Below are 12,097 nucleotides of genomic sequence, written 5' to 3'. Positions count from 1 at the left end.
GGTTCTGTTGGCTTCATCAAGCGAAAGAACAAGATTCCGGAATACAAGCGGCTGAAATGAGTTTCCTCCAGGCTCTCCCTAAGAGATAAGGTGAGAAGCTCGGTCATCCGGGAGGTGCTCAGAGGAGAGCCGCTGCTCCTCCACATCGAGAGGAGCCAGATGAGGTGGCTGGGGCATCTGATTCGGATGCCTCCGGGAGGAGACCCCGGGGAAGACCCAGCACACGCTGGAGAGACTACGTCTTTCGGCTGGCCTGGGAACACCTCGGGATCCCCCGGAAGAGCTGGATGAAGTGGCTGGGGAGAGGGAAGTCTGGGCTTCCCCGCTAAAGCTATTGCCCCTGTAATCCGACCTTGGATAAGAGGAAGAAAATGAATCAATGGATGGATATTTCAGATTGTAATGCATTGTGAGGAGCGGCTGAAATTTGTAAGGGCAAACTTGCATTTTTAAACAGCATAATGATGAATGAATGAAGACTGAAAAGTATAGTATACTGTTTGGGTGTAATTGGAAATTGAGGTGTTTAAAAATTATGAGTAACACGTGAGTGTCCCATTGCTGTTAAAAAAATGCAGATACCAAGATCATGTGTTTCTCGACCCAATTATCAAAGTATAAATATTGTTTTAATAGAATGTTCCTATTATTCCAGATTATTTATGTATGGGGTGAAAATGTATGTTCATAAATTAGGGAAGAAGTCTAAATTGACGTACTGTTGAGGGAAATCCGAGGTTTCCGTCTGTATTTGAATGTAGCATTAGGCTCACGCTTTCCCATGATGCCGTGCGGTAGTGGTAGTCAGTCACACGGTGGCGACTTTCAAACCCACGGTCAAATTTTCGCCTTTACGCAAGGCAAATAAAACTAAAAAGAACATTGCAAACGTTTCAACGTCAAGGGCGACGGAAAAATGAAGGATCTAACTACATCCACACAAAACCTTGAGGAAGCGGATGTGACGATAGCGCCAACCTTACTGAATGTTCCCGACGGTTCAGATTCACACGAATATACGGGAGAAATTGTTGGTCTGGCTGATGATGGTAAAACGGCAGGGTGTGAAAAAGAATCCAAATGTTCTGAACATGAATTCGGAGCAAGCAAGGATCAGGTTAACATCGCCAAAAAGAACGAAAATATCACCGTGTCTTCCAGCTCCTCGCTTGGTAAGTGCAGTTTTGGTTGAGGGGAATCTTACATTTACTGTACTTCAACTGCCTCAGTTTTGAGGGGGGTTGCCTCGATTCGTCGAACTAACTTCACTTCAGTATGGCGTTAAGTCACCCCCCCCCCCCCCCCCCCAATTTAAACTATGATAATGTAGTTTCATTTTAAATTAATCCTGGACAGTAATTACTATCTGCACTTTGGGAGCACTTAAACTTTTATTTAAAAAAAAAAAAAGCGTAAAATTATAAATAGTTATTCAACTCCTGTATTTAAGTAAAAAAGTACTGACTCAAAACTAAAAATGAATTATATAATTAATTAAATGTTTACTCTTATTAACTTACTTGTTGTTAAGAGCTAGCTGAGCAAAACAATGTTTTCCCATAGCTTTTCTGATGTGAACAGAGTAACAAAAATGCTAAATTAGCCAGTGATAACAATTTAAAAAATACACATTGTTGGTGTTTTTTTTTTGTTTGAATAGATGGTTAATGTCCCCCACCATAGGCGCCAACTCACCACGAGGTGGCGATCGAGTTTTCACGAGTGGGGAAGTGAGGGAAGAATGGAGCGGGAGATCAACAGGCGGATTGGTCCATAGTCTGCAGTGATGCGGACTTTGTATCGGTCCGTTGTGGTAAAGAAAGAGCTAAGGTGAAGCTCTCAATTTACCGGTCGATCTATGTTCCTACCCTCACCTATGGTCACGAGTTGCGGGTCGTGACCGAAAGAACAAGATCCCGGATACAAGCGGCCGAAATGAGTTTCCTCCGCTCTCCCTTAGAAATAGGGTGAGAAGCTCGGTCATCCGGGAGGATCTCAGAGTAGAGCCGCTGCTTCTCCACATCGAGAGGAGCCAGATGAGGTGGCTGGGGCATCTGATTCGGATGCTTCCCGGACGTCTCCCCGGTGAGGTGTTCCGGCCACGTCCCACCGGGAGGAGACCCCGGGGACGACCCAGGACACGCTGGAGAGACTACGTCTTTCGGCTGGCCTGGGAACGGCTCGGGATCCCTCCGAAGAGCTGGATGAAGTGGCTGGGGAGAGGGAAGTCTGGGCGTCCCTGCTAAAGCTACTGCCCCTGCAACCCGACCTCTGATAAGCGGTAGAAAATGGATGGATGGATAGATGGTGAATTTTTGACCGGCACAAACTTGTGGCTTTTAGGCTGGCACAGGACACAGTCTTACAGCTTACAACTATAAAGCATTCTCTTTTACAAGGCTGTGGGATGGTTAATATATTTCTTCTCTGAATCGGTTGCTGTCGCCGTTAATGCTCCCCAGTTCATATTCCGTCGTGTTGGTGCTGTCCTTGTTTTTTTCCCCCGCCTTATAAAATCCCAATAGCTCAATTAATCAACTTTAATTTACGTTACCTCTCTTTATTTTTGACGCGTCGCTACCCGCGGTGGTTAAAAAAAAGTAACAAACTGATTTTGACAGTGTAAGGAGTAGAATGTTCTACCGGTTTTCAAATGTAGTTAGTAAAAGTGAAGCCATCAAAATAACACATAATTTGTACTTTACTTCCAACCACTGTTCACAGGTGAGTGCTGTTTACATCCTCCAAACACTGCGTCTAATTAGTGTTGCTCAACACAGGATAATATGGTTTACTCAAAAGAAATTCTTCATTTAAGTCACCATCTAACAAGCCTTTATTCAGAAAATTGGTCAGTTCCTCATCCATTTTTTGCTTGTGTTGACAGAAAACATGCACGCGCGACACTGCAACGTGACAGCCGATAAACAACAATTTAACACAGCTGAGAGTGACACAGAGATGGCGAGAAGAGCAAAGGAGGAAGGCATTGTCAGTGTGGTCTTCCGGGGAACTGTGACTCAGGAAGGCTGCTGCCGTTTTGTCAGCGAAATCCTCAAATGTATTTTGTATCAGAGACAACAACTGCCCATGACCTACGACCAACTAGTCTACTCCCAGAAAAAACGGCAAGACTCAAAAGCGGTAAATGTCTAATCCCATTGGTCCTAAAATCTCATCATAGAAAGACAGTATATTTTTGTTCTGATTTGGTCTTCATATACTTCTTTTGTGTTTTATTGCTTCTCAGGATAAAGATGTTGTTCGTGGAAGGCAAGTGAATTTGGCAGATGTGAATGAGCGCAAGTGTGAGAAGACGCTCCAGGACCTGGAGGAGGTGCTTCATCAGCTGGAGGTCCTGTTCTCACTGAGCACTGTTCCCCGAGTGCTGCTGCTCATGGGTGGCTCACTTGTCCTCCCCAAAGAGATATACGAGATCAACCTGGAGGCGCTGGTATTGGAAAGTGGTGATCAATGTCTACGGGTGTCGTCGTGTTTAAGACAACTCTTCCGCACTCTTTTTGTAGCTGACCTTTTGTCTGACAGCAGACCGGGACGTTTAATGCCCACCACGGTCTTGGTACTGGCCCACAGGGACTGTGGGGTAGGTTGGTTCCACCCTAAACTACGATTTAAAGTACCAACTTCTGTCAAAAAACAAACGATTGCTCTTTGTACAGATCCATGCAGTTGCAGGAATGCAAGCACAGACACACTGGACTGGCAGGAATATGTGTGGTTTCAAGCACCTACGACCATCAAAGGCTTTTGTAACTGACTACAAATGTGGTCTATATGCTACTTTTTTTTTTAAATGATGGTTCAAATGAGTTTTGAATATATATTTTACATTTTTATTTTTCTATTTCATGGCTTAAACATACATGCAAATCAGTCGCCTTTCGGGGAAATTCGCCGTTTTGAACTCAAAATAGGCGATTTACGTGAATCTTATAGATCCGATGTGTTTTTCCTTGGGGAGGGGGGGGTCGCCATAGCTGTCGTCATAGGCGGTCGGGACCTGCTTTGGATAAGTCACAGCAGTTGAAGAGACCAGAAAAAAACACTTCCGCCGCTTCTGCTATTAAAAAGTAACTACTTTTACGTGTTACAATGATCTAAATGTCGCTCGCTACTTTTATTGATCAATTATTGCTTATTTATCAACTATTTCGTGTGCGCGACTACGACTTCTGCATTTGGCATGGTTTGCCCCAACCTAAGAGCTAGTGACGTTTAAGTCTATTTCACCAATCAAACGATACAAAGTCACATGACCTCACACAACATCTTCTATTGGGCTTCCTGGGTATCGGTATTAACACAAGATAAGCCAACCCGGCTGATCATCGTGCCTGAATGGCCACCATTTTGGGAAAGTCGTCTTTACCATGACGGCAACGGCGCGCTACTCGTTTACATTTAGACGAACAAAAACAACAGCTTTCATGTATTGTAGTATTTGTCTGGAACGGTCTGCCCAAACGTGGATATTTCAGCTCACATATAACTTGAGAAAATACCGTGCAGTGAATTGAAAATGTTTTTGTTTTTTTATTTATTTTTTTGGTGCAATTTACTCAGTACTTGAGTAATTATTTCACTGTGTACTTTACTCTTACTCAAGTATTTTTTGGAGGACTACTTTTTACTTGAGTCACATTATAGTAAAGTCCTTTTGTTTAAAAGTATAAATAACCAGGTATTTTTTTTTCATCAGATAGTTTTATCTGTTCATAAAGTAGATGATAATAAATTGGTTTTCCATTCAAACTGATTATCTGTTTGCAGTAATCCCCACTCCATCGTGGGGGTCACATTCCAGTCCACCTCTGCAATAAGTGAAATCCGTGACATAGAAATATACCTATTTAAATACACCCTTGACATGTTTTTGTTCCATTTTCAAATTGTTTGAAAGGTCTATATAAACACACATAAAACAACAAAAATACATTGAAACACTTAATATATTGAGAGTGAGCTAGAGCAATGGAAAACACAAAAACATTGGACAAATAGTATAAAAATAGTAACAACTGTAATTAAAATCTGCAATTTACCTCAACCGGAAAGCATGAACACTCCCCCCGCCCCAGAAAACTCACTTTAAGCCATGATATTTTTACTAAATATTGCAACAATCTTATTAAAAATGAAGTTGATTCACAAGAGGTATGCTTGTTTTTTGTTTTTTTTAATAGTCTTTGCAAAATACAGCAGAACCTATAAAGTAGTGATGGTCAGATAAGAAGAGGCTTGAAGCTTTCCATCCAATTGGTTCACAAAAAGGTTGATTTCGTGAGGCTTCATGTGCACACAAACCCTCCTGTTGGCCCAAACTTTTACTGTCACTTGAAATGTGTTTTTTTTTTTTTTCTTTTTTTTTTTTTTGCATAGAAATAATCACTGAAATTAAAACACCATATTTAAATCTTGTAGGGTTCATTCATGTAATCTGTTGAATAATTTGCAATTAATGCTCGTTTGACTTAAAAGTGCAGCGACACTGAACTGAACATTGGCAAATTGTTTATAGTACGAAATAAGTCCGATAGGAAATTGTATGTTTATATTAATACTGTTGTGGTGTTTACAACAGATTGCATTGATTGTGTTTTTATGAATGCTTTTTATTTTAAATTATTATTAAGAAACAATATTTTAACCCTGTATTGGGTTGGATATATGCACCTCTGTCTGTCCAGTGCTGAAGGGGGTTACGGTATTAGTTTTTTTGTTGTTGCTTTTTTTACTTGCTACACTCAAACAAAGTGTTAGGTCTTGTGAAATGCTGTTGCACTTCTAAATCAAACCAGTTTGTTTCCTGAGAAGAAAAAAAATTGTATAAAAAAAAAGTAGGTCATAACTCCAAAGCCAAATTGGAGAACAATAAATTTAGAATTAGAATTAAAAAAAAAAAAAAGATTATGAATTATTGTAATAACATTTCATGGCATATGATGTGCAATATCTTATTTGGAGAGGTAGCTTTGTTACATGGGAACACTTATGTATTTATTTATTTATTTATTTTTTTAAGCAGACACCATTCATAAACAATTGTATTTGTCATGGGAAATTGGCCAAGTTCCAACAGGACAACTACGGCACAATTTTCCTTTCTCAAAATGAGATCTGATGTACTTATTTGGTATTGATTAATGTGAAGGGCTACCAGTTTGATACACCCCTCTAAAATAACAAATTAGATGAAATCACCTTTATGTTATAAATAACTAATTATATTCATCTATGTGAAGACACTGATCATATTGGTTCTCACAATAATTCAATCATTATATTGGCACTTGGGACTTGAATTTCACTGGTGGTGAGCCCTTTTTTTTTATGGGCATGTGGGCGCACCCTGGTTCCTGCGGCCACTGTGTCGGTGACCCTTGGCATACAGCATAGTCTAAATGTGGTTCATTAGGTGTGTCGATGATTGAAATTAATTATTGCAGACGGCAGCCAATTAAGTAATATGGAGGTTACCCTTATCTAAATCAACGGGTGGGGAAGAGTCAGCCCAGACCGACTCAATGGTATGTAACGTTTAATACTGTATTTGTATTCCAGTATTTATCTATTGTTTACTGCCATGTTGTTGCTGCTCAGTGTTGACGCATGTGGAGCTATTACATATAATTTGGGCATCTGCAAATACATGTTGTTTCATTAGTTCTATGAATGTAAACACAGTCATATCAGATAGTATGTGTCGCTTGAAATGTACATCTAAAAAGACGGAAATCGAATATTGAGCACTTGGACCTGCAGTTTAAATCACAGTGTTTATTGTGTTTACAACCTATTTTCTAAAATTGTTTGACAATTAAGAATTATATAATAATTATATACTTATAGATCTTTGTCTTCTGAGATATTGTGGAATATGTGTATGCTGACTAACGTGTGTGTGTGTGTGTGTTCAAAGCTCCACCTTTCTAACAAACTGGATTAGATCACTGGCAAGCAGCTGAGGCTCCTCAAAGGCAGCAAAGTGACCACCTCGAGGCATGAATGTGTAGGAGACAATGTTATGAAACCTAATTTGGGCCCACGATTTGGGGCAGTGCATTAGCTCTCCAGGGAAGGCAGCCAGTCCAGTGGGCACAAATATCCCTGTCCTATAACAAAAGATGATAGTCATCGTCTGACTCCAAAGACACAAGGCCTCAACTATGGTTATGAATCCACATACCTTGAATCAACCCTGTCGTCTAGATTACCCTGAAGGTTCTCTTTGTAGAAGCGCATGGAGGAGACAATGGAGCCTGTGGTCCAGTAGATCATGATATTCGTTAAGAGATCATCCAGGCTAAATTTCCTATAAAAAAACAACAACAGCTATGAGCCATCCCATAAACACTGCTGATAGGTGGAAAAAGATCAAATGTGTTCTGAGACCTTTCCAGCCCACCGTCCACCAAATATATGTTCTCCAGGTTAGTCCAGGTGGAGAACTTCTCCAGAATGCAGGCAGCCAAGCCTACAGGAGAGTCATTCACTCCACAGCCTGTTAAACCAATGGCAAAGTTTACCATGCTAATCACATGCTTTTGAAGACCAAAAAACTGTGAAACCTTTAAAGCGACACACAGATGCAGTCAACTAAGTTACCTCTTTGACAGAACTGCAGCAGTGCATACTGGAGAGTAACCAACTCAAGTATCAATCCCCTGACACTCAAATCGATCAATATCAATACCAACATCGCTATCTCTGTATTATCGATATTTGCATCAATCTGCCCACCACTATTGTACAGTGTGTTTGAGTGTGTTCGTGTTCATACCCATGGTGTCAGGTTTGGTTGCCTGAATGTGAAAATAGCCCGATTCCCTCAAGATGGTCCACACATTCTTTTCAAAGAAAGGGAACAAGCGGCGGACATCTTCCCGGCTCAGCCCCACCAAGAAGGGAAGATAAGGGCCAATCAGGAGGGACAGCAACACTTTAAACCCTCTTCTCATCATAAACATGTTTAAGTGGAGACCTTTCACACACCTACATGAAAGAGTTTGAAAAAGATTGTTTAGGGGGGAAAAAAAACACATTGTCATTCAAATGACTGTCAATTAGCTGACACCGCAAGTGCTGTGCTCTACTGAGGAATTTGCAGCATTAGTGTTTTTGCACACTGCAAGCACTGTTCCACATCGTGGCTCCACATTGGTGACATGGGAATGGATAAGTGTTGAGACAATTCCAATGCAGTGACACCAAATTGTCAACTATTGAAGCTTGTTTTGCAGACTGTCTTACTGAGGTTTTATTTGTGCCATGTTGGTGGTGATGAGGGAGCCCCAGTCTCCTCCCTGCAGATAGAACTGCAAGAACCCTAAACGCTCCATCAGCTTCAGGAAAATTCTGGCAGCAGCGAGACTGTCAAAACCTACATAAAATGGCAGAGTAAAAAATTAAATACCCACAACCAGACATGCAAACACCAAAGGCATGAAAAGGGTGTCCAAAAAAAAAACATTGTAGGGGGTCTGGGGGTATCCCCGGGCCCCCACAGAGAATTTTTTTGATTCATAAATTAAGCAATCTGGAAGACTCTGAAGCGTACAATAAGGCAAAATAAAAATAAAAAATTATTCACGCCTAAAAACATTTATTTATACTTCTCAGGTACATGTTGATGTACAAATTTAAGATTAAAATTAAATTTGCTTTTTTTGTTTTGGCCTCCAACTTGACCCAGGCCCCTGCACCTGATGCCAGCTTCAAGCTGTGCCACTAGCATCTTCTTTAAGCACTCTCATTCTGGAAAAGAATTGACTAAAAATCATTGTCTTTCACTTCATTTTCACTATTACCAATTTAAAAGGCTAATCCCAAATGCATCCTCCAGGAAAATATTAAGTACAATATTTTTCTTTTTTACTGGCCATTTATGAATTTGAATTTAGTTCATTCTGAGGTGTGACATAATCCCTAACATCGCTCCGTTGCTTAATACATTTAACATTAACATCCGTAAATTAATTAGATCATTGTTGGCATGTTTCCTAATTAATACAAGATGTATTAGCGGATCAGCTCTTGTCACCGATGTTACGTGTGCTTCGCGGTTCCGCTGGGACCACAACCAGGGCCACGACCTGCACCACCTCAACGCGCAAACACAAAAGACCAGTGCAACAAATACGACACGGGCTGATCTGATGAGCAAAAACGTTGCTTAAACGTAATACGAGTAGCAAAAGAGGATGTCCGCTCCAGAGGTGGGTAGAGTAGCCAAATATTGTACTCAAGTAAGAGTACTGTTACTTGACAATAATGTGACTCAAGTAAAAGTAAAAAGTAGTCCTCCAAAATATTACTTAAGTAAAAAGTACACAATTAAATAGTGAGTAACTTCAGATTTTTTTTAACCACAGCATGAACATCAATGAAATAAAAATAACAAAATAAAATGTGAATGTGCAAATTCTGATATTGCTGTGTGTGCGTGCGTGCGTGTGTGTATGCACAACCAAAAGTAAAAAAAAAAAAAACAATTTACTGCAAGCTGTTTTCTCAAGTTATAAGTGAGCTGAAATATCCACGTTTGGCCAGACAAATACTACAATACATGAAAGCTGCTGTTTTTGTTCGTCTAAATCAGGGGTGTCAAACTCATTTTTGCTGCAGCCCACATCGTAGTTATGGTTTCCCTCGGAGGGCCGTCATGAGCACGAACACATATACAGTAAATGTACAATTGCCTCATGTTATTACAGTTAACTCAGTTTGTTTTGAAATGGGGATTGGCAACAAAAATGTTTACAATCAACGTTAGCTAAAAGGGAAGGCGATTTGCAATGTTGTTATTTTAGCGAGAAACATGAAGTTGACGCACTTGATTTGCTTTCGCAGGCCAAATAAATTGATGTGGCGGGCCGGATGTGGCCTAAATGTAAACACGAGGATAAGCGTGCCGTTGCCTTCATGGTCACGCCGACCTTTGCAACATGGCCGCCTAGATAAGCCAGCCTGGCTTATCTAGGCTAGTTTTATTTAGTTTTAGCCCGGGAAACCCAATAGAAGAAGACGTGTGAGGTCATGTGACTTTTTTGCCGTTTGATTGGTGAACTAGACTTAAACGTCACTAGCGCTTAGATTGGGTTGAGCAAACAGCACCCAGTGCGGAAGTCATAGTCTCGAGCACGAAATTGTTGATAAATAAGCAATAATTGATAAATAAAAGTAGCGAGCGATATTTAGATAATAGTAACGGAGTTAAAGTACCGTTACTTCTTAACAGCAGAAGCAGCGGAAGTGCTTTTTCTGGTCTCGTCAACCTATGACGACAGCAATGGCGACTCCCGTCCCCCAGGAAAAACTCAGCGGATCTGTACGATTCGGGTAAATGGCCTATTTTGAGTTCAAAACAGCGAATTTCGTAGATAGGCGACTGATTTGCATGTATGCAGAACATGCGCTGGCGTGATATATATATATATATATTTTTTTTTCTACAGGTACTACAGAGAAATACCTTTTTGATGAGGGGCCTCAGAGAAACCATAGCCAGGTATAGACGGGCAAATAACCTCAAAGGCAAGATCAATGTTGCTTTCTGTGAGAAGTGGCAAGATCTTGTAGAATTCAAAGAAGGAGCCTGGCCAGCCGTGAACAAGCATAAGTGGGACAACCTTCTGTTTTGTTTGAGTTGGCCGCACGTGTATAAAATGCACGTCTATTCCTATTGAAGGGGAGAAAAGTTTGAGCAGCACTATAGGGAAAAATATGCACATCGTTCGGCATTGTCAAGTCACAGATTTACTAGAGCCACACTGAAAATGATAAAGGTCTCGGTTTTTGCTGTTCTATTTAAATGTCACTGACAGTTGCTGCGCTAATATTTCAGCTTCTCAGGTAGGAACAAATAAGGGGTGACGCCTGTGTTAAGTTTCACACTCATCATGTCATCTCAACATTTACAATGACCAGATGAGACAAATTACTCCCACAACTCAAAAATTTCAACCAAAATGTATAACAGGTGGAGCATTAAAACACCTTTGGATATGAGAGAGAGGACAAGCAGTGTGGAAAGGAATTATGAGAATAATATCAGAATTACAGTTGCATTGACATTTTGTCGGGAATTTTGACATTCTCATATTACAACTTTGTTCTCCTAAGTTTACAAGTTGACTTTTCTGGTAATGTTATGCTTTCTTTTCAGTGTAGGGCCCTAATAATCCTGACCATGAGGTAAATCCAACAAATACCTTCAATTTTAGTTTTGAAGTGTGGATACTTGTTCAGCATGGCCACTTGTTTTTTCCAGTCAAACTCATGTCTCCAGTAGGAAGCCACGCTCTTGAGATAAGTTAAATTGATTCCATACTGAAAGGCGCAATCTTCCAGAGGATGAGTGTAGCGGGTTTTGTCAAGTCGCTCATGAAGGTCCTGAGGAATTGACATGCGGTAAATTATTGCACATGTTTTTCTCAGTTGAGTTGAGTTTTCTCATTTAAAAATGATAACATGGACAATCCAATTCACCTTGATTTCATCATCTGAGGTCTGCACCTCAAAATAATAAATCTTGTCGTCTTCTGACTGTTGCCTCTCGCCTGCTCCCCACCACCCTTCCCCAAGAGGAACAGTTTGGACTTTGTGACATCGTCTGCGCTGAATGTAGAGCACAACCCCTGCTGCAACTGCTGTCCCAATCACAATATGCTTGTGGAACGCATCCAAACTCAGGAAGGAGTCTCTGCAACATGTGGAAAAGCTTTTAAATGTATTCTTCACTGACGCGTAGTTGCTGTATAAGTTTACTTACTTCAAAAAATGTACTCTTTGCATCGTGTTCGTAAGGTGAACGCCCGCGTGTGATTATTTCACCAATGTTTAAAAAGTCAAAATTCACAACACTTCCGTAAAAGTGTAAATAAACGTCAACTATTGCAATTGGGTATGGTACCACTGAATGCAATGCCAGCAGTCTGAAATAAAACGAATAGGAAGGAAGACGTAAACACGAACCGGGTTACTCGGGGACAAAAAAAAACCCGGAACCAACAGTCAGTCCAAGGAGCTGTTCATTCAACGTTGATTGGCCCAAAAATGACCCAATCACGTCGCGCGA

The 12,097-nt window shown here is 40.7% G+C and overlaps 2 protein-coding genes across 3 annotated transcripts; one reads left to right on the top strand and one right to left on the bottom strand.

Moving 5' to 3' along the window:
• The first annotated feature begins 799 nt into the window (after positions 1 to 799).
• On the top strand, positions 800 to 5,342 carry mad2l1bp (MAD2L1 binding protein). The gene is made up of 3 exons (XM_061690524.1): positions 800 to 1,172; positions 2,888 to 3,144; positions 3,251 to 5,342. The coding sequence occupies exons 1-3, from the start codon at positions 917 to 919 to the stop codon at positions 3,776 to 3,778; spliced, it is 1,041 nt and encodes a 346-aa protein (XP_061546508.1). The 5' UTR covers positions 800 to 916; the 3' UTR covers positions 3,779 to 5,342.
• Positions 4,445 to 11,998, bottom strand: ephx5 (epoxide hydrolase 5). Of its 2 annotated transcripts, XM_061690522.1 has the most exons (9): positions 11,792 to 11,998; positions 11,509 to 11,722; positions 11,232 to 11,412; positions 10,493 to 10,699; positions 8,272 to 8,401; positions 7,802 to 8,013; positions 7,414 to 7,522; positions 7,208 to 7,333; positions 4,445 to 7,133 (listed from the first exon to the last, which is right to left on the bottom strand). In XM_061690522.1, the coding sequence occupies exons 1-9, from the start codon at positions 11,812 to 11,814 to the stop codon at positions 6,935 to 6,937; spliced, it is 1,401 nt and encodes a 466-aa protein (XP_061546506.1). In that variant the 5' UTR covers positions 11,815 to 11,998; the 3' UTR covers positions 4,445 to 6,934. The 2 variants fall into 2 exon arrangements, with proteins under 2 accessions (XP_061546506.1, XP_061546507.1); XM_061690523.1 differs by lacking the exon at positions 10,493 to 10,699.
• Between the last annotated feature and the right edge of the window lie 99 nt (positions 11,999 to 12,097).

This window comes from Phycodurus eques, chromosome 11 (genome assembly GCF_024500275.1).
Source record: "Phycodurus eques isolate BA_2022a chromosome 11, UOR_Pequ_1.1, whole genome shotgun sequence".
In the NCBI taxonomy this organism is placed as follows: domain Eukaryota; kingdom Metazoa; phylum Chordata; class Actinopteri; order Syngnathiformes; family Syngnathidae; genus Phycodurus; species Phycodurus eques.
The sequence above is the reverse complement of the archived record's forward strand: the minus strand, read 5'-3'. Positions and strand labels throughout refer to the sequence as shown.

What these genes read in the sequence shown, in the direction of transcription:
- mad2l1bp (XM_061690524.1), top strand. Translation starts at nt 917, where the DNA reads ATGAAGGATCTAACTACATCCACACAAAACCTTGAGGAAGCGGATGTG. An exon ending in GTCTTCCAGCTCCTCGCTTG is followed by an intron (nt 1,173 to 2,887) that starts GTAAGTGCAGTT and finishes TTGTGTTGACAG; the next exon opens with AAAACATGCACGCGCGACAC. An exon ending in AACGGCAAGACTCAAAAGCG is followed by an intron (nt 3,145 to 3,250) that starts GTAAATGTCTAA and finishes ATTGCTTCTCAG; the next exon opens with GATAAAGATGTTGTTCGTGG.
- ephx5 (XM_061690522.1), bottom strand. Translation starts at nt 11,814, where the DNA reads ATGCAAAGAGTACATTTTTTGAA. An exon ending in CAAAGAGTACATTTTTTGAA is followed by an intron (nt 11,723 to 11,791) that starts GTAAGTAAACTT and finishes CACATGTTGCAG; the next exon opens with AGACTCCTTCCTGAGTTTGG. An exon ending in CTTCAAAACTAAAATTGAAG is followed by an intron (nt 10,700 to 11,231) that starts GTATTTGTTGGA and finishes CCCCTTCAATAG; the next exon opens with GAATAGACGTGCATTTTATA.